Source organism: Spea bombifrons, chromosome 3 (assembly GCF_027358695.1).
Source record: "Spea bombifrons isolate aSpeBom1 chromosome 3, aSpeBom1.2.pri, whole genome shotgun sequence".
Lineage (NCBI taxonomy): Eukaryota > Metazoa > Chordata > Amphibia > Anura > Pelobatidae > Spea > Spea bombifrons.
In genome coordinates, this window is record NC_071089.1 from 71,683,611 (window position 1) to 71,706,074 (window position 22,464).

A 22,464-nucleotide genomic window follows, 5' to 3' on the forward strand; every position below is an offset into this window, starting at 1 on the left:
AGACGACCCCGATTATAAGACGACCCCCCAAAATCAAAATATTAATTTAGGAAAAAAACAAAAAGCCTGAATATAAGACGACCCTATAGGAAAAAAGTTTTACCAGTAAATATTAATTCATGTAAATTATTTTTTCATGTTTAATAAAAGCTATGATTGAGAAAAATATATTTTTTAAATTTCCTTTTATTTGCCAACCTGCCCCCCCCCAGTTATGCCACTCTGCCCCCAGAAATGCTTTATACCCCCCTATTTGCCACTCTGCCCCATGATATGCCTTATACCCCTATATGCCACTCTGGCATATAGGGGGTTAAAAGGCATATCATGGGGCTGAGTGGCATATAGGGGGTTAAAATGCATTTCTGGAGGTATATAGGCATATCATGGGGCTGAGTGGCATATAGGGGGTTAAAATGCATTTCTGGAGGTCCAGAAATGCATTTTAACCCCCTATATGTCACTCAGCCCCATGATATGCCTTTTAACCCAGCATGTACTGGCTGCCTTGGCTTGATAGGAGTGTGATTGATGTTAGCAGTTTGATATATATATATATATATCAAACTGCTAACAGCAATCACACTCCTATCAAGCCAAGGCAGCCAGTACATGCTGGAACCTGGGGATGATAGTAGTGGGATTACAGCCTCCCTATGCCATGCTACAACCCCCACCCCCCTTACACATCCATGCTATCACACACAAACACATTTAAATACTCATTCATTCCATTAATCACACATACTTCACACATTAAACACACATACTTACCCAAAAACCCTCCCCCACCCCCTTACCTGAACTGCAGATCTCTCACTCGAAGACTTCTGCAGGGGACCGGCTGTAGAGCAACTTCTCTGGCCCCGCCCCCAGAGGAGGGAGGGGGAGATAGAGCTCTGTGAGGACGCTGCAAGCTTCCTGTCCTCCTGCTTCTAACAGAAGAGACGCTGCACGCGACCGGTAAGCAGCATGGCCCCATCAGACATTTTTTGGGGGGTCTGAGAAGACGACCCCGATTATAAGACGAGGGGTATTTTTCAGAGCATTTGCTCTGGAAAAAACCTCGTCTTATAATCGAGCAAATACGGTATATGCTTTAAAAAACTTCAAGGGGCAGGGAAATGACTAGATAATGCTGCCTGTTCCACAGTGAGACATAGATCTCAGCTTCCCTGAAGTAAACTAAATCACTACAAAATGACACTAATAAAACAATGTATCTCATTAGTTTATGAAACTGTTAGTATATGGCCAACTGAGGAGAGTTCAAAGATTCCAATATACTGATATGAATTTTGAAACAGCTGCCTCAGCGAAAAAGCTGCAAGGGTAAATCAATGTCAGGTTTGAACAGTATCAATGTATCTATTACTTATACAGCTAAGCCATTCTCCTAGCCAGTTTTAGTGGCTTCCACCCTGCATACACACATAAGCCGCTGAAATGAATCTTTCTGCGTGACACATTTTTTCTACTCTGCAATCTTGTGGTGTGGTGAAAATGTCATTAGGATGTAAGCCCCAAAAGGTAGACCGGCATTAACATACAGGCAACCCTGGGCAGGGCACCTAGATGGTAGGGGCACCTCTGCCAAGATGTCTGTTGGATTAGTAAGGCGGTATACACGAGGAGGCTCCAAAACCAGAGTTAGCCACAATTGACTCAATGACCTGACTAAACTTTAATTGATCTTAATGGTGTAAAACCAAATAAACACACTGGACAAGTAAAGCAAAAACAAAACCTTATAGCAAGGGTGTTTAACCCTCTCAATGCTGACCCAGTGACTTTGTCAAGTTCTGTGAATAATAGACTTAGAATTATAAGAGGCAAATGAGCCCAATTTCCGAGTTGCTGAGATCCTTGCATACTGTTAAGGGATTTCTGCCAAAGCAATAATTGGGCATTCAGTACTGTTCTGGGATCTCCACCAACTTAAATTAGAAACATGTGTCTGTCATTTTACACTTTAGATACCTCAGGTCTCTTTCTACAGTCCCTTTGGTCTAACTGCTGGTAAAGAGGTTTGGCTGCTCTCAAAGCAAACCCTTGTGGTTTCATTACGTGATATGGTCCTTACATGCATTTTGGCTCATACCCTTTATTATCTTTTAGTCAAGGACTGAATTGTGCCGCACAGATTTTTCTGACTACAACCAGATTTTATGGCTTAAAGGATATGTAATTTAATGTATATATATATAGAGAGAGAGAGAGAGAAAGAGAGAGATAAATATATATATATATATATATATATATATATATATAGTTTAATAAGCTTCTCATAACCGTTATGTCAGTTCATCTTTATAAAAAGCAAGGTGCCCCTCCCCCGTAGGTGCTGGCATGTGCCCTGCTCTCCCTGTCATGACAGCAGTGCTATTGTGACATCATCAGAGCATAATAACCTCACACTGGGCGTGGAGCTTCAGTACTAGAGGAGACAGCAAGCTACTTGTAGTGACTGAACCTCCAGTAGTGCAAAAGATTAGTAAAGAGACTGACTTTTATTTCTTCATTTTGACCCATTTCTCCTCCTGCTTTTGTGATCGCTGAGTGAGGCAAGTCAGGGCAGATATTGTCGCAAAAACAACTGACGAGATGGGGACAACACTAGGCCCCTGGGAATGGATGTGTACCTGCTGCAAAACCACATGTGGCCTATGCCGGCGTGCCTGCCCCTGCGCCTGTTCCTGCAACTGTCCTTGCTCCTGCAAGTGCCCCTGCAAGCGCAAGTGCCCCTGCGACTGCCCCTGCGACTGCCCGCGGGACTGCGACTGCCCTCGCGACTGCCCCTGTGACTGCTCCCGCGATTGCTTGTCAAACCTGTGCCCTGAAGAAGTGAAGGTCGAGGAAGTGAGCGCCGAGGATTACATTGACGAGGACAAAAAGGAGGTGAGAGCCCAACTCCGAGAGGACAACGCGGTGAAATCTTCTCTGAGGAGCTGTGGCGCCTTCACCTTTGGGTTGATTCTCACCGCCATGTATGCGGCCATCGTCCTCTTTGTGAAGAACTATAGCCTGAAGTACTGCATCGTGTCCTCAGTGGTCATCTGCATCCTCCTCACCCTCGGCATGGCCTTCTTCATGAAGATGCGGGTCACAGTGTTCCTTATGCTGCCCCAGCTCTTCTCAATTGAGGGCAAGACCATCGTGCTCCTGGTCGCCTTCTCACTGGCCTTACAGGGACCTGCAGCCAACACCTTGGAGAATTTCCGGCGCTCATCTGAGTCCGTGTCCTGCGGCGTGGAACTGGCCATGAACCAGACCAAGGAGCTCCTGGAAAAAGTTAAAAGGCCGTTAGTGAGTGCGCTGGATATTCTGAGGAACATCGGCCAGAGGCTGAAAGGAGTGGCCGATCGGGCCAGAAAGTTCTTCAAGACGGTGACAGACGGAGTGAAGCACATCGGACGCGTCCTGCGGAATGTGTGGCGTTTTATCGCCAATATCGGGGAGGTCTGTAACGAGGAACTGGAAGTTCCCTATCTAAAGTGCAGGAAAATATTTGACACGGCACGGAATCAGTGCTTCCAGGTGATGCCATTCTTGTCATTCCTGTGCTACATTGTGGACGCCTTCAAACCGCTGTGTGGACTGGCTAAAACCGCTACAATCCTATGCCTCCTGCCAAAGTATCTCCAGAAATATGTCCGAAAGCATGTGAAAAACCCCATCATCAACATGCTCCGCAACATCAAGGACAAGTTTGAGTTTAACGTGACGGTTATTCACGACTTCGACATAAACCTGAACTCCAGCAAGAGCATCAAGCAGGTGGCAGTCGGCATCATGAGCGAAGTGCAGAGCACACTGAACCCCTATCTGGATGTGCTCAGCATGTTCAGCTATTCAATGACATTTGTTTGCCTCTTCATCTACATCATGGCCGCTCGGTACCAGCGCAAGTACCTCTATGAAGATAACCACGACAATATCTACATAACGCGGTCCTTCATAGAGCTGGACGTGATGAGAGCCAAGCAAGGGCGCAGAACCCTCCTGCCCCTTTCCGCCAGAGAGGCCTACAACTTCATCCTGCCAGGTTCGCTTTACCTGACCAAACGTGAGAGGAAGGGATATTCTTTTGACATCATCAACGTCTTCCGAAATGTTCTGGTGGTCGCATTTATGATGGTGATGGACTTCATCATCTACTGGGTGCTGGACATGGTGTATTACCTGCTGCAAGCGGACGTGGTTGCCAGAGCTCCGGTGACGTTCTCTGTGCTGATCAACGGCTCCGGTTATGCCAGCGAAATCTTCTCCAATGTGGTGTCTGCGTTTGACATCCTTCAGAGAGGGAACTTGACAGTTTTGTCAAAGAAATGCCTAGTCGCTCCGTCCGCCCCAGACTTTAAAGGGTACATACTCATAGGTTCAATGTATGGCCTGTGCTTCCTCATTGCGATATTTGGCGTCTACATACGGAGGCTGCAGCGCGTAATCTGTGCCTATTATTACCCATCCCGTGAGCAGGAGCGCATCTGTTTTCTTTACAACAACTTGATAACCAAACGCACAAACATTGAGGACTCCTTGATCAGGAGCGTGAGGATGAATGCAGAGGACGGGGGGCACTCTAGCTTCCTGCAGGTCCTGGCGGCAAAACTCCCCGGGTGCCGCTGGTTTGCCCAGCTGTTGGGCACCAATGAGCAGTACTGCATGGCATGTGCCAAGACAATCACTGGCAGCGAGGGGCAGGACTGCGTGGCCTGCATCACCCCAGGCTGTAAAGGGATGTACTGCAGGGGCTGCTTTGAGATCCTTAATAACATCTGCACAATTTGTATGGCTCCACTGGCATACTCTGAGGCTATCGAAGAGGAGGTCGACTCCAGTGACGAAGAACAGGTCCACCTCTGGATCGATGCCATGAAAACCATTAAGGCTGAAGAGAAAGGAAAGAGGAAGAAGCTGAAAGAGGTTGTGAAGGATCGCCTCAAACAGGTTCTCCGTAGCCAGGGTAGCAGAGCAGCGTTAGGCGAGAAGCTCCTGGAGAAGTATAAGGAGGAGGTCCGTGGCAGGGAGGAAGATGAGAGCTCAGGAATCAGTGAGGTTGAATCCAGTGAGGACTCTGAAGATACAGATTTTGAATATCAGAACTCAACAGAGGACACTGACTCTTCAGATTCTGAGGACCACACGACCCCCCCATTCACAAAGTGGACAGAAGCACGAAGGAAGAGGGATCTGGTCACCCCCGCGCGGCAGAGGCCACCCAGGAGGAGAGGACGGCGGGCGGTGAAGAATGGAGGTGGAAACTAGAATGGAATTCAGAACTATACCCACCCCTTCTTCTACCTAAATTTCCTTTGTAATCCCTTCACCACCAAGTGAATCGGCTTGCATCCTGTTCCTGCTGGTTTAGACCACAGTTTTTTGCGCCTTTCACTCTTAAATAAATTTTGACTTTGGGTTTGGGAAAACAAATAGCAGGTTTCTTTTAAGACATTTTAAATGTTCTTTTTTTATTATTTTTTTAGAAAACGAACAAAAAAGGATTAATACTTCAGGTCTACTGTACGTATTCCTTTCAATATTTAATGTCCCCAGATGTGAGTCGTTACTGCCAACTGAATGCCCAATCCATTCTTATGACAAGCAGATCCAACAGAAGCTAGCACTTTAGGTCAGTATTGCTGACAGTAGATCGTCTATACCTGCTGAATACAGAACTAGACTGATGCATCATTTTCAAAGCCATTCGCATCTGGGAGGTATTTAGTTTTGCTGGCTTTAATCGCCAAATTCACAGGTTTCAGCATCTCTTTAAATGTAATACTTATATTTTAATGCTACCGAAAAATATATAATGGGAAAACTAAAAAGAAAGTTACCCGAATGGTCAATTCCCGCATTCAGATTCAATGGTCATGTTGTAGTATAAGCTGCATAGCATAGTCCCAGATGTTTATGAGTACTAATGTGTACTGCTTCTATTTAAATTGTAGTAGATATGAACATAGGGATAAAAAAAGAAGATGGGGTGCAAGTCACATTTTACCACTCAGTAAATTAAGCCAAACACGCGTATAGATCATTCCCCATTATTATTATTATTATTATTATTATCTTTTATTTATATAGCGCCAATAGTTTACGCAGGGCTTACTACAGTACATGAATTCAAGGGATATGACAAGACAAGAATTGACAGAGAGAGCCCTGCTCGCAAGCTTACAATCTTGAGGGAATGGGGTGACAAACATAAGGCACAGAGAAACTGTGAGAGGTAGTGTGATGGTTGTATCAATGACAAGGAAGTTCTAGCAGCTAAGATGGTATGCTTCTCTGAAGAAGTGGGTTTTGAGATGTTTCTTGAATGTCGGGAGGGAGGGAGGGTGAATGCTGAAGGTTCCTTGGGAGTAGATTCCAGAGATATATGGCAGCTCGAGTGAAATCTTGTAGACGGGAAAAGGAAGAGGTGATAAGTGAGGAGGAGTGCCTTAGCCCATGGGAAGAACGTAGGGATCGAGTAAGAGAGTATTTGCTAATGAGGTCAGAAATGTATGGAGGAACCGTATAATGGATGGCCTTATATGTCAGTACCAGGATTTTAAATGTAATTCTAAAGGCAATTGGGAGCCAGTGGAGGGTTTCACAGAGTGGGGAAGCAGAAGAGGAGCGACGTGCAAGGAAGATAAGGAAGTCCCTCAGACCAGAGGAGGATGTCTGGAGAAAACCAGATCAAGTGAGTGTCCTCAGACCAGAGGAGGATGTCGGGGAGAGGAGTTTAGAGCTAGCAGAGTTGTTAGATATATCTAAAGGAATGTTAAAGTCACCCAGAATAAGGCAGGGGATATTAGGAGAGAGGAAGAAAGGGAGCCAGGCAGTCAAAGAACTGTGAGGTAGGGCCTGGAGGGCGATATATGACAGCAATTTGAAGAGAGAGTGGAGAGAAAAGATGGATTGTGTGAACTTCAAAGCAACAGAATGAGAGGGAGGGAGGGCTTGGTATATGCTGGAAGGTGCAGTCAGGTGAGAGAAGGATGCCTACACCACCACCCTTTCTGCCATCAGGCCTAGGAGTGTGGCATCCTGTTATCTATGAAATCAAAGAGTATTTTGTGTGGGGGGGGGAATCAGAGCTTTTGGCATACAAAGAAGAATGGATCCAGCCCCAAAATACCTTACCAACGATTAATGCATATTAAAGTACATAGGACCTACTTGAATATTTTGGGGTTTTGTTTACGTGAAAGAAAAGGAATAAACACCTGCTGGAGACACTGCGGCTCCAGAGCTGTTCAATGGAACGCATCTCCAGCAAGGCAAAAAGCTGAGGGCAGGGAAACAGCGCAAACGAGTTCTGATTAATCGCTCTATGCTTTTGCATAAAAAACAGGAAAATAATAGGTGACCCTCGGCTATCACAAACATCAAAAGACATATCGTGGCTAGAGTTTAACTTTAACCAATCTAGACCTTAGTTGGGTTTTCTCCACACTGTCCATCTCTCATTGTAATGTAGTGTAAAATAATTTAACCAACAAACTTTAACCCCTTAATGACAATTGCCGGTCCTGGCACGGCACGGAAAAGCATGTGCTTTACGACAATTGACGTGCCAGGACCGGCACGTCTTTAAACGGGTGCAGAAAGCGATCTACTATCGCTTTCTGCACCCAAAAAGCGTTGCTGAATGCCTCGACCTCGAGGCATTCAGCAACGCCGCGATCGGCACGAAGGGGCCATCTCTGGCCCCTCCACGGGGCGTCAACATCCGCCATACTTTGTATGGCGGCGGACGCCCGTTTTAAAAGCGTTTAGGAGGCGATCGACGATCGCCTCCTAAACTTAAATGGTGTCGCTGGAATGCCTCGATCAGGAGGCATCCAGCGACACCAAACACTAACCTTTTGATGGGCTGTGACCGCTCCGGAGAGCGGTCACAGCCGCAGCTGCCGGCAATCTTCGCCATCAAGGAAGATGGCCGCCGTCCTGTAACAGGAACCACAAATTTTAAAACTTCGCTAGATGGTCCAGACCATCTAGAGAACTTTGGCTCCACTTGCAGGTTGAATACAGGTACTGCATTCACCATGCAAGTCAATGGAGCCCAGCTTTCTAATCACAGTGTGATTAGTAAAAATAAATTAAAAAATAAAATAAAATTAATAATAATTAGAAAAAAATAGTAAAAAAACAGTAAAATGTAAAAATCATTTCCCACTGATGTCACTATCAGGGGAACCTCCAAGTTGAAAAAAAATGTTAAAATTTTTTTAAAAAAAAATAATAAAAAAAAAAATATATATATATAAAAAATATATTTTTGTGAGCAAGTCCTAAAATAAGCATATTAGCTTAAAACAATTCTCGCATGGAAAGAGTTAAAATACTGGCATATTAAATGCCCGTGGGGTGTCTACTTTTAAAAAATGTATGATTTGATGGGGTAAATTGAATTGGCCGGGTTCAACAACGTCCCAATTAACACGGGGGGAAGGATGGCCACACATCTAATTTCCAATTAGAAAAATGCACACGTACCAAATGTGGCCTTTTAGTTCCCCCAAAAAATGACACACCCATGCATGTGGGGTATCACTGCACTCAGGAGATGTTGCTGAACACATTATGGGGTGTCGTGTGACAGCGGCATATACCAGGAGCTGTAAATTCATACATAAAGTAGGTGTGTGTGGGAAAAATACACACACAAAAATATTACTGCAAACTTTGAAAAAATGCTGGTGGTAAAATGTGTGCATGCAAAGAGTTAAAATACCAGCATTTAAAATACCCTGTGGTGTCTAGTTTTGAAAAATATATGGTTTTCTTGGGCACACTGAAATGGCCCGGCTCAAAGATGTACCAAATAGGGCATGGGCAGTGGATCCCAAATGCCAAAGTTCAACATTGAAAAAAGCGCATGCCCCAAATGTGGCCCTTTTGCCCCAAAACAGCCAGGCAAAATCATTCATGTGAGGTATCGCTGTACTCAGGAGATGTTGCTGAACACATATTGGGGTGTTTTGTGATAGTGACATATACGAGAACATTTTAATTCATACCTGAATTAAAATGTGTGTGGAAAACCAAATGCAAAAAAATGACTACCATAAAGTTTGACAAAGACTGGTGGTAGATATGGTGCATGGAAAGAGTTAAAATACTAGCATTTGGAATACCCTGGGCTGTCTAGTTTTCAAAAATATATGACTTGATGGGGTAAATTGCATTGGCCGGGTTCAAAGATACCTGAAATGGCACAAGGGAGGAAGAATTACCAGATTTGGAAAAAATGGCTTTGAAATAGCAAAACGCTACCTGTACTTATTGCCCCATAATGGGTAGAAAAAAGCAAAAAAACATAAAAACATTGGGTATTTCTAAACTCAGGACAAATCGTAGAATCTATTTAGCAGGTTTTTTCATTACCTTTTATAGATGAGTAAAAGATTTTTCAACTAAAAGTTAGAAACAGTCATTTTTTTCTAAATTTTTCACCATATTTTATAATTTTTTTAATAGTAAATAATATGATACAATCAAAACAATGTCATCTAAAGAAAGCCCTTCTTGTCCTGAAAAAAACAATATCTAATGTGTGTGGGTTCAGTAAACGGGAAAGAAGAAAATTACAGCTAAACACAAGCAGCGCAGAAATGTTAAAACGGCCATTGTCACAAAGGGTACAAAAAGTAAAATCAGCCTTTGTCTCGAAGGGGTTAAACAGAGTTTAAACACAGGTTTACTTTGAATCTACTTAAAATACATTTTGTACCTTTCACTTTCCTAGATTTCCTTTCAAGTCCTAGATTTTGCAGTTCCATACACTAAAACATATGCCACGATGTTTAAAGATTACAGATTTAAGACATTAATATATGCTTCAAAAAACTTCAAGGGGCAGGGAAATGACTAGATAATGCTGCCTGTTCCACAGTGAGACATAGATCTCAGCTTCCCTGAAGTAAACTAAATCACTACAAAATGACACTAATAAAACAATGTATCTCATTAGTTTATGAAACTGTTAGTATATGGCCAACTGAGGAGAGTTCAAAGATTCCAATATACTGATATGAATTTTGAAACAGCTGCCTCAGCGAAAAAGCTGCAAGGGTAAATCAATGTCAGGTTTGAACAGTATCAATGTATCTATTACTTATACAGCTAAGCCATTCTCCTAGCCAGTTTTAGTGGCTTCCACCCTGCATACACACATAAGCCGCTGAAATGAATCTTTCTGCGTGACACATTTTTTCTACTCTGCAATCTTGTGGTGTGGTGAAAATGTCATTAGGATGTAAGCCCCAAAAGGTAGACCGGCATTAACATACAGGCAACCCTGGGCAGGGCACCTAGATGGTAGGGGCACCTCTGCCAAGATGTCTGTTGGATTAGTAAGGCGGTATACACGAGGAGGCTCCAAAACCAGAGTTAGCCACAATTGACTCAATGACCTGACTAAACTTTAATTGATCTTAATGGTGTAAAACCAAATAAACACACTGGACAAGTAAAGCAAAAACAAAACCTTATAGCAAGGGTGTTTAACCCTCTCAATGCTGACCCAGTGACTTTGTCAAGTTCTGTGAATAATAGACTTAGAATTATAAGAGGCAAATGAGCCCAATTTCCGAGTTGCTGAGATCCTTGCATACTGTTAAGGGATTTCTGCCAAAGCAATAATTGGGCATTCAGTACTGTTCTGGGATCTCCACCAACTTAAATTAGAAACATGTGTCTGTCATTTTACACTTTAGATACCTCAGGTCTCTTTCTACAGTCCCTTTGGTCTAACTGCTGGTAAAGAGGTTTGGCTGCTCTCAAAGCAAACCCTTGTGGTTTCATTACGTGATATGGTCCTTACATGCATTTTGGCTCATACCCTTTATTATCTTTTAGTCAAGGACTGAATTGTGCCGCACAGATTTTTCTGACTACAACCAGATTTTATGGCTTAAAGGATATGTAATTTAATGTATATATATATATATAGAGAGAGAGAGAAAGAGAGAGATAAATATATATATATATATATATATATATATATATATAGTTTAATAAGCTTCTCATAACCGTTATGTCAGTTCATCTTTATAAAAAGCAAGGTGCCCCTCCCCCGTAGGTGCTGGCATGTGCCCTGCTCTCCCTGTCATGACAGCAGTGCTATTGTGACATCATCAGAGCATAATAACCTCACACTGGGCGTGGAGCTTCAGTACTAGAGGAGACAGCAAGCTACTTGTAGTGACTGAACCTCCAGTAGTGCAAAAGATTAGTAAAGAGACTGACTTTTATTTCTTCATTTTGACCCATTTCTCCTCCTGCTTTTGTGATCGCTGAGTGAGGCAAGTCAGGGCAGATATTGTCGCAAAAACAACTGACGAGATGGGGACAACACTAGGCCCCTGGGAATGGATGTGTACCTGCTGCAAAACCACATGTGGCCTATGCCGGCGTGCCTGCCCCTGCGCCTGTTCCTGCAACTGTCCTTGCTCCTGCAAGTGCCCCTGCAAGCGCAAGTGCCCCTGCGACTGCCCCTGCGACTGCCCGCGGGACTGCGACTGCCCTCGCGACTGCCCCTGTGACTGCTCCCGCGATTGCTTGTCAAACCTGTGCCCTGAAGAAGTGAAGGTCGAGGAAGTGAGCGCCGAGGATTACATTGACGAGGACAAAAAGGAGGTGAGAGCCCAACTCCGAGAGGACAACGCGGTGAAATCTTCTCTGAGGAGCTGTGGCGCCTTCACCTTTGGGTTGATTCTCACCGCCATGTATGCGGCCATCGTCCTCTTTGTGAAGAACTATAGCCTGAAGTACTGCATCGTGTCCTCAGTGGTCATCTGCATCCTCCTCACCCTCGGCATGGCCTTCTTCATGAAGATGCGGGTCACAGTGTTCCTTATGCTGCCCCAGCTCTTCTCAATTGAGGGCAAGACCATCGTGCTCCTGGTCGCCTTCTCGCTGGCCTTACAGGGACCTGCAGCCAACACCTTGGAGAATTTCCGGCGCTCATCTGAGTCCGTGTCCTGCGGCGTGGAACTGGCCATGAACCAGACCAAGGAGCTCCTGGAAAAAGTTAAAAGGCCGTTAGTGAGTGCGCTGGATATTCTGAGGAACATCGGCCAGAGGCTGAAAGGAGTGGCCGATCGGGCCAGAAAGTTCTTCAAGACGGTGACAGACGGAGTGAAGCACATCGGACGCGTCCTGCGGAATGTGTGGCGTTTTATCGCCAATATCGGGGAGGTCTGTAACGAGGAACTGGAAGTTCCCTATCTAAAGTGCAGGAAAATATTTGACACGGCACGGAATCAGTGCTTCCAGGTGATGCCATTCTTGTCATTCCTGTGCTACATTGTGGACGCCTTCAAACCGCTGTGTGGACTGGCTAAAACCGCTACAATCCTATGCCTCCTGCCAAAGTATCTCCAGAAATATGTCCGAAAGCATGTGAAAAACCCCATCATCAACATGCTCCGCAACATCAAGGACAAGTTTGAGTTTAACGTGACGGTTATTCACGACTTCGACATAAACCTGAACTCCAGCAAGAGCATCAAGCAGGTGGCAGTCGGCATCATGAGCGAAGTGCAGAGCACACTGAACCCCTATCTGGATGTGCTCAGCATGTTCAGCTATTCAATGACATTTGTTTGCCTCTTCATCTACATCATGGCCGCTCGGTACCAGCGCAAGTACCTCTATGAAGATAACCACGACAATATCTACATAACGCGGTCCTTCATAGAGCTGGACGTGATGAGAGCCAAGCAAGGGCGCAGAACCCTCCTGCCCCTTTCCGCCAGAGAGGCCTACAACTTCATCCTGCCAGGTTCGCTTTACCTGACCAAACGTGAGAGGAAGGGATATTCTTTTGACATCATCAACGTCTTCCGAAATGTTCTGGTGGTCGCATTTATGATGGTGATGGACTTCATCATCTACTGGGTGCTGGACATGGTGTATTACCTGCTGCAAGCGGACGTGGTTGCCAGAGCTCCGGTGACGTTCTCTGTGCTGATCAACGGCTCCGGTTATGCCAGCGAAATCTTCTCCAATGTGGTGTCTGCGTTTGACATCCTTCAGAGAGGGAACTTGACAGTTTTGTCAAAGAAATGCCTAGTCGCTCCGTCCGCCCCAGACTTTAAAGGATACATACTCATAGGTTCAATGTATGGCCTGTGCTTCCTCATTGCGATATTTGGCGTCTACATACGGAGGCTGCAGCGCGTAATCTGTGCCTATTATTACCCATCCCGTGAGCAGGAGCGCATCTGTTTTCTTTACAACAACTTGATAACCAAACGCACAAACATTGAGGACTCCTTGATCAGGAGCGTGAGGATGAATGCAGAGGACGGGGGGCACTCTAGCTTCCTGCAGGTCCTGGCGGCAAAACTCCCCGGGTGCCGCTGGTTTGCCCAGCTGTTGGGCACCAATGAGCAGTACTGCATGGCATGTGCCAAGACAATCACTGGCAGCGAGGGGCAGGACTGCGTGGCCTGCATCACCCCAGGCTGTAAAGGGATGTACTGCAGGGGCTGCTTTGAGATCCTTAATAACATCTGCACAATTTGTATGGCTCCACTGGCATACTCTGAGGCTATCGAAGAGGAGGTCGACTCCAGTGACGAAGAACAGGTCCACCTCTGGATCGATGCCATGAAAACCATTAAGGCTGAAGAGAAAGGAAAGAGGAAGAAGCTGAAAGAGGTTGTGAAGGATCGCCTCAAACAGGTTCTCCGTAGCCAGGGTAGCAGAGCAGCGTTAGGCGAGAAGCTCCTGGAGAAGTATAAGGAGGAGGTCCGTGGCAGGGAGGAAGATGAGAGCTCAGGAATCAGTGAGGTTGAATCCAGTGAGGACTCTGAAGATACAGATTTTGAATATCAGAACTCAACAGAGGACACTGACTCTTCAGATTCTGAGGACCACACGACCCCCCCATTCACAAAGTGGACAGAAGCACGAAGGAAGAGGGATCTGGTCACCCCCGCGCGGCAGAGGCCACCCAGGAGGAGAGGACGGCGGGCGGTGAAGAATGGAGGTGGAAACTAGAATGGAATTCAGAACTATACCCACCCCTTCTTCTACCTAAATTTCCTTTGTAATCCCTTCACCACCAAGTGAATCGGCTTGCATCCTGTTCCTGCTGGTTTAGACCACAGTTTTTTGCGCCTTTCACTCTTAAATAAATTTTGACTTTGGGTTTGGGAAAACAAATAGCAGGTTTCTTTTAAGACATTTTAAATGTTCTTTTTTTATTATTTTTTTAGAAAACGAACAAAAAAGGATTAATACTTCAGGTCTACTGTACGTATTCCTTTCAATATTTAATGTCCCCAGATGTGAGTCGTTACTGCCAACTGAATGCCCAATCCATTCTTATGACAAGCAGATCCAACAGAAGCTAGCACTTTAGGTCAGTATTGCTGACAGTAGATCGTCTATACCTGCTGAATACAGAACTAGACTGATGCATCATTTTCAAAGCCATTCGCATCTGGGAGGTATTTAGTTTTGCTGGCTTTAATCGCCAAATTCACAGGTTTCAGCATCTCTTTAAATGTAATACTTATATTTTAATGCTACCGAAAAATATATAATGGGAAAACTAAAAAGAAAGTTACCCGAATGGTCAATTCCCGCATTCAGATTCAATGGTCATGTTGTAGTATAAGCTGCATAGCATAGTCCCAGATGTTTATGAGTACTAATGTGTACTGCTTCTATTTAAATTGTAGTAGATATGAACATAGGGATAAAAAAAGAAGATGGGGTGCAAGTCACATTTTACCACTCAGTAAATTAAGCCAAACACGCGTATAGATCATTCCCCATTATTATTATTATTATTATTATTATCTTTTATTTATATAGCGCCAATAGTTTACGCAGGGCTTACTACAGTACATGAATTCAAGGGATATGACAAGACAAGAATTGACAGAGAGAGCCCTGCTCGCAAGCTTACAATCTTGAGGGAATGGGGTGACAAACATAAGGCACAGAGAAACTGTGAGAGGTAGTGTGATGGTTGTATCAATGACAAGGAAGTTCTAGCAGCTAAGATGGTATGCTTCTCTGAAGAAGTGGGTTTTGAGATGTTTCTTGAATGTCGGGAGGGAGGGAGGGTGAATGCTGAAGGTTCCTTGGGAGTAGATTCCAGAGATATATGGCAGCTCGAGTGAAATCTTGTAGACGGGAAAAGGAAGAGGTGATAAGTGAGGAGGAGTGCCTTAGCCCATGGGAAGAACGTAGGGATCGAGTAAGAGAGTATTTGCTAATGAGGTCAGAAATGTATGGAGGAACCGTATTATGGATGGCCTTATATGTCAGTACCAGGATTTTAAATGTAATTCTAAAGGCAATTGGGAGCCAGTGGAGGGTTTCACAGAGTGGGGAAGCAGAAGAGGAGCGACGTGCAAGGAAGATAAGGAAGTCCCTCAGACCAGAGGAGGATGTCTGGAGAAAACCAGATCAAGTGAGTGTCCTCAGACCAGAGGAGGATGTCGGGGAGAGGAGTTTAGAGCTAGCAGAGTTGTTAGATATATCTAAAGGAATGTTAAAGTCACCCAGAATAAGGCAGGGGATATTAGGAGAGAGGAAGAAAGGGAGCCAGGCAGTCAAAGAACTGTGAGGTAGGGCCTGGAGGGCGATATATGACAGCAATTTGAAGAGAGAGTGGAGAGAAAAGATGGATTGTGTGAACTTCAAAGCAACAGAATGAGAGGGAGGGAGGGCTTGGTATATGCTGGAAGGTGCAGTCAGGTGAGAGAAGGATGCCTACACCACCACCCTTTCTGCCATCAGGCCTAGGAGTGTGGCATCCTGTTATCTATGAAATCAAAGAGTATTTTGTGTGGGGGGGGGGAATCAGAGCTTTTGGCATACAAAGAAGAATGGATCCAGCCCCAAAATACCTTACCAACGATTAATGCATATTAAAGTACATAGGACCTACTTGAATATTTTGGGGTTTTGTTTACGTGAAAGAAAAGGAATAAACACCTGCTGGAGACACTGCGGCTCCAGAGCTGTTCAATGGAACGCATCTCCAGCAAGGCAAAAAGCTGAGGGCAGGGAAACAGCGCAAACGAGTTCTGATTAATCGCTCTATGCTTTTGCATAAAAAACAGGAAAATAATAGGTGACCCTCGGCTATCACAAACATCAAAAGACATATCGTGGCTAGAGTTTAACTTTAACCAATCTAGACCTTAGTTGGGTTTTCTCCACACTGTCCATCTCTCATTGTAATGTAGTGTAAAATAATTTAACCAACAAACTTTAAACAGAGTTTAAACACAGGTTTACTTTGAATCTACTTAAAATACATTTTGTACCTTTCACTTTCCTAGATTTCCTTTCAAGTCCTAGATTTTGCAGTTCCATACACTAAAACATATGCCACGATGTTTAAAGATTACAGATTTAAGACATTAACATATGCTTCAAAAAACTTCAAGGGGCAGGGAAATGACTAGATAATGCTGCCTGTTCCACAGTGAGACATAGATCTCAGCTTCCCTGAAGTAAACTAAATCACTACAAAATGACACTAATAAAACAATGTATCTCATTAGTTTATGAAACTGTTAGTATATGGCCAACTGAGGAGAGTTCAAAGATTCCAATATACTGATATGAATTTTGAAACAGCTGCCTCAGCGAAAAAGCTGCAAGGGTAAATCAATGTCAGGTTTGAACAGTATCAATGTATCTATTACTTATACAGCTAAGCCATTCTCCTAGCCAGTTTTAGTGGCTTCCACCCTGCATACACACATAAGCCGCTGAAATGAATCTTTCTGCGTGACACATTTTTTCTACTCTGCAATCTTGTGGTGTGGTGAAAATGTCATTAGGATGTAAGCCCCAAAAGGTAGACCGGCATTAACATACAGGCAACCCTGGGCAGGGCACCTAGATGGTAGGGGCACCTCTGCCAAGATGTCTGTTGGATTAGTAAGGCGGTATACACGAGGAGGCTCCAAAACCAGAGTTAGCCACAATTGACTCAATGATCTGACTAAACTTTAATTGATCTTAATGGTGTAAAACCAAATAAACACACTGGACAAGTAAAGCAAAAACAAAACCTTATAGCAAGGGTGTTTAACCCTCTCAATGCTGACCCAGTGACTTTGTCAAGTTCTGTGAATAATAGACTTAGAATTATAAGAGGCAAATGAGCCCAATTTCCGAGTTGCTGAGATCCTTGCATACTGTTAAGGGATTTCTGCCAAAGCAATAATTGGGCATTCAGTACTGTTCTGGGATCTCCACCAACTTAAATTAGAAACATGTGTCTGTCATTTTACACTTTAGATACCTCAGGTCTCTTTCTACAGTCCCTTTGGTCTAACTGCTGGTAAAGAGGTTTGGCTGCTCTCAAAGCAAACCCTTGTGGTTTCATTACGTGATATGGTCCTTACATGCATTTTGGCTCATACCCTTTATTATCTTTTAGTCAAGGACTGAATTGTGCCGCACAGATTTTTCTGACTACAACCAGATTTTATGGCTTAAAGGATATGTAATTTAATGTATATATATATAGAGAGAGAGAGAGAGAAAGAGAGAGATAAATATATATATATATATATATATATATATATATATATATATATAGTTTAATAAGCTTCTCATAACCGTTATGTCAGTTCATCTTTATAAAAAGCAAGGTGCCCCTCCCCCGTAGGTGCTGGCATGTGCCCTGCTCTCCCTGTCATGACAGCAGTGCTATTGTGACATCATCAGAGCATAATAACCTCACACTGGGCGTGGAGCTTCAGTACTAGAGGAGACAGCAAGCTACTTGTAGTGACTGAACCTCCAGTAGTGCAAAAGATTAGTAAAGAGACTGACTTTTATTTCTTCATTTTGACCCATTTCTCCTCCTGCTTTTGTGATCGCTGAGTGAGGCAAGTCAGGGCAGATATTGTCGCAAAAACAACTGACGAGATGGGGACAACACTAGGCCCCTGGGAATGGATGTGTACCTGCTGCAAAACCACATGTGGCCTATGCCGGCGTGCCTGCCCCTGCGCCTGTTCCTGCAACTGTCCTTGCTCCTGCAAGTGCCCCTGCAAGCGCAAGTGCCCCTGCGACTGCCCCTGCGACTGCCCGCGGGACTGCGACTGCCCTCGCGACTGCCCCTGTGACTGCTCCCGCGATTGCTTGTCAAACCTGTGCCCTGAAGAAGTGAAGGTCGAGGAAGTGAGCGCCGAGGATTACATTGACGAGGACAAAAAGGAGGTGAGAGCCCAACTCCGAGAGGACAACGCGGTGAAATCTTCTCTGAGGAGCTGTGGCGCCTTCACCTTTGGGTTGATTCTCACCGCCATGTATGCGGCCATCGTCCTCTTTGTGAAGAACTATAGCCTGAAGTACTGCATCGTGTCCTCAGTGGTCATCTGCATCCTCCTCACCCTCGGCATGGCCTTCTTCATGAAGATGCGGGTCACAGTGTTCCTTATGCTGCCCCAGCTCTTCTCAATTGAGGGCAAGACCATCGTGCTCCTGGTCGCCTTCTCGCTGGCCTTACAGGGACCTGCAGCCAACACCTTGGAGAATTTCCGGCGCTCATCTGAGTCCGTGTCCTGCGGCGTGGAACTGGCCATGAACCAGACCAAGGAGCTCCTGGAAAAAGTTAAAAGGCCGTTAGTGAGTGCGCTGGATATTCTGAGGAACATCGGCCAGAGGCTGAAAGGAGTGGCCGATCGGGCCAGAAAGTTCTTCAAGACGGTGACAGACGGAGTGAAGCACATCGGACGCGTCCTGCGGAATGTGTGGCGTTTTATCGCCAATATCGGGGAGGTCTGTAACGAGGAACTGGAAGTTCCCTATCTAAAGTGCAGGAAAATATTTGACACGGCACGGAATCAGTGCTTCCAGGTGATGCCATTCTTGTCATTCCTGTGCTACATTGTGGACGCCTTCAAACCGCTGTGTGGACTGGCTAAAACCGCTACAATCCTATGCCTCCTGCCAAAGTATCTCCAGAAATATGTCCGAAAGCATGTGAAAAACCCCATCATCAACATGCTCCGCAACATCAAGGACAAGTTTGAGTTTAACGTGACGGTTATTCACGACTTCGACATAAACCTGAACTCCAGCAAGAGCATCAAGCAGGTGGCAGTCGGCATCATGAGCGAAGTGCAGAGCACACTGAACCCCTATCTGGATGTGCTCAGCATGTTCAGCTATTCAATGACATTTGTTTGCCTCTTCATCTACATCATGGCCGCTCGGTACCAGCGCAAGTACCTCTATGAAGATAACCACGACAATATCTACATAACGCGGTCCTTCATAGAGCTGGACGTGATGAGAGCCAAGCAAGGGCGCAGAACCCTCCTGCCCCTTTCCGCCAGAGAGGCCTACAACTTCATCCTGCCAGGTTCGCTTTACCTGACCAAACGTGAGAGGAAGGGATATTCTTTTGACATCATCAACGTCTTCCGAAATGTTCTGGTGGTCGCATTTATGATGGTGATGGACTTCATCATCTACTGGGTGCTGGACATGGTGTATTACCTGCTGCAAGCAGACGTGGTTGCCAGAGCTCCGGTGACGTTCTCTGTGCTGATCAACGGCTCCGGTTATGCCAGCGAAATCTTCTCCAATGTGGTGTCTGCGTTTGACATCCTTCAGAGAGGGAACTTGACAGTTTTGTCAAAGAAATGCCTAGTCGCTCCGTCCGCCCCAGACTTTAAAGGATACATACTCATAGGTTCAATGTATGGCCTGTGCTTCCTCATTGCGATATTTGGCGTCTACATACGGAGGCTGCAGCGCGTAATCTGTGCCTATTATTACCCATCCCGTGAGCAGGAGCGCATCTGTTTTCTTTACAACAACTTGATAACCAAACGCACAAACATTGAGGACTCCTTGATCAGGAGCGTGAGGATGAATGCAGAGGACGGGGGGCACTCTAGCTTCCTGCAGGTCCTGGCGGCAAAACTCCCCGGGTGCCGCTGGTTTGCCCAGCTGTTGGGCACCAATGAGCAGTACTGCATGGCATGTGCCAAGACAATCACTGGCAGCGAGGGGCAGGACTGCGTGGCCTGCATCACCCCAGGCTGTAAAGGGATGTACTGCAGGGGCTGCTTTGAGATCCTTAATAACATCTGCACAATTTGTATGGCTCCACTGGCATACTCTGAGGCTATCGAAGAGGAGGTCGACTCCAGTGACGAAGAACAGGTCCACCTCTGGATCGATGCCATGAAAACCATTAAGGCTGAAGAGAAAGGAAAGAGGAAGAAGCTGAAAGAGGTTGTGAAGGATCGCCTCAAACAGGTTCTCCGTAGCCAGGGTAGCAGAGCAGCGTTAGGCGAGAAGCTCCTGGAGAAGTATAAGGAGGAGGTCCGTGGCAGGGAGGAAGATGAGAGCTCAGGAATCAGTGAGGTTGAATCCAGTGAGGACTCTGAAGATACAGATTTTGAATATCAGAACTCAACAGAGGACACTGACTCTTCAGATTCTGAGGACCACACGACCCCCCCATTCACAAAGTGGACAGAAGCACGAAGGAAGAGGGATCTGGTCACCCCCGCGCGGCAGAGGCCACCCAGGAGGAGAGGACGGCGGGCGGTGAAGAATGGAGGTGGAAACTAGAATGGAATTCAGAACTATACCCACCCCTTCTTCTACCTAAATTTCCTTTGTAATCCCTTCACCACCAAGTGAATCGGCTTGCATCCTGTTCCTGCTGGTTTAGACCACAGTTTTTTGCGCCTTTCACTCTTAAATAAATTTTGACTTTGGGTTTGGGAAAACAAATAGCAGGTTTCTTTTAAGACATTTTAAATGTTCTTTTTTTATTATTTTTTTAGAAAACGAACAAAAAAGGATTAATACTTCAGGTCTACTGTACGTATTCCTTTCAATATTTAATGTCCCCAGATGTGAGTCGTTACTGCCAACTGAATGCCCAATCCATTCTTATGACAAGCAGATCCAACAGAAGCTAGCACTTTAGGTCAGTATTGCTGACAGTAGATCGTCTATACCTGCTGAATACAGAACTAGACTGATGCATCATTTTCAAAGCCATTCGCATCTGGGAGGTATTTAGTTTTGCTGGCTTTAATCGCCAAATTCACAGGTTTCAGCATCTCTTTAAATGTAATACTTATATTTTAATGCTACCGAAAAATATATAATGGGAAAACTAAAAAGAAAGTTACCCGAATGGTCAATTCCCGCATTCAGATTCAATGGTCATGTTGTAGTATAAGCTGCATAGCATAGTCCCAGATGTTTATGAGTACTAATGTGTACTGCTTCTATTTAAATTGTAGTAGATATGAACATAGGGATAAAAAAAGAAGATGGGGTGCAAGTCACATTTTACCACTCAGTAAATTAAGCCAAACACGCGTATAGATCATTCCCCATTATTATTATTATTATTATTATTATCTTTTATTTATATAGCGCCAATAGTTTACGCAGGGCTTACTACAGTACATGAATTCAAGGGATATGACAAGACAAGAATTGACAGAGAGAGCCCTGCTCGCAAGCTTACAATCTTGAGGGAATGGGGTGACAAACATAAGGCACAGAGAAACTGTGAGAGGTAGTGTGATGGTTGTATCAATGACAAGGAAGTTCTAGCAGCTAAGATGGTATGCTTCTCTGAAGAAGTGGGTTTTGAGATGTTTCTTGAATGTCGGGAGGGAGGGAGGGTGAATGCTGAAGGTTCCTTGGGAGTAGATTCCAGAGATATATGGCAGCTCGAGTGAAATCTTGTAGACGGGAAAAGGAAGAGGTGATAAGTGAGGAGGAGTGCCTTAGCCCATGGGAAGAACGTAGGGATCGAGTAAGAGAGTATTTGCTAATGAGGTCAGAAATGTATGGAGGAACCGTATTATGGATGGCCTTATATGTCAGTACCAGGATTTTAAATGTAATTCTAAAGGCAATTGGGAGCCAGTGGAGGGTTTCACAGAGTGGGGAAGCAGAAGAGGAGCGACGTGCAAGGAAGATAAGGAAGTCCCTCAGACCAGAGGAGGATGTCTGGAGAAAACCAGATCAAGTGAGTGTCCTCAGACCAGAGGAGGATGTCGGGGAGAGGAGTTTAGAGCTAGCAGAGTTGTTAGATATATCTAAAGGAATGTTAAAGTCACCCAGAATAAGGCAGGGGATATTAGGAGAGAGGAAGAAAGGGAGCCAGGCAGTCAAAGAACTGTGAGGTAGGGCCTGGAGGGCGATATATGACAGCAATTTGAAGAGAGAGTGGAGAGAAAAGATGGATTGTGTGAACTTCAAAGCAACAGAATGAGAGGGAGGGAGGGCTTGGTATATGCTGGAAGGTGCAGTCAGGTGAGAGAAGGATGCCTACACCACCACCCTTTCTGCCATCAGGCCTAGGAGTGTGGCATCCTGTTATCTATGAAATCAAAGAGTATTTTGTGTGGGGGGGGGAATCAGAGCTTTTGGCATACAAAGAAGAATGGATCCAGCCCCAAAATACCTTACCAACGATTAATG

General features: G+C 44.9%; 3 protein-coding genes across 3 annotated transcripts; all 3 read left to right on the plus strand.

The window, feature by feature from the left end:
- Positions 1 to 2,604: 2,604 nt before the first annotated feature.
- Positions 2,605 to 5,268, plus strand: LOC128484024 (DC-STAMP domain-containing protein 2-like). The gene has a single exon (XM_053460344.1). It carries the CDS (start codon positions 2,605 to 2,607, stop codon positions 5,266 to 5,268), a length of 2,664 nt encoding a protein of 887 aa, XP_053316319.1.
- A 6,078-nt stretch (positions 5,269 to 11,346) lies between these two features.
- LOC128484025 (DC-STAMP domain-containing protein 2-like) lies at positions 11,347 to 14,010 on the plus strand. Its single transcript, XM_053460345.1, has one exon. It carries the CDS (start codon positions 11,347 to 11,349, stop codon positions 14,008 to 14,010), a length of 2,664 nt encoding a protein of 887 aa, XP_053316320.1.
- Positions 14,011 to 17,919: 3,909 nt separating this feature from the next.
- LOC128484026 (DC-STAMP domain-containing protein 2-like) lies at positions 17,920 to 20,583 on the plus strand. Its single transcript, XM_053460346.1, has one exon. It carries the CDS (start codon positions 17,920 to 17,922, stop codon positions 20,581 to 20,583), a length of 2,664 nt encoding a protein of 887 aa, XP_053316321.1.
- The last annotated feature ends 1,881 nt before the right edge of the window (positions 20,584 to 22,464 follow it).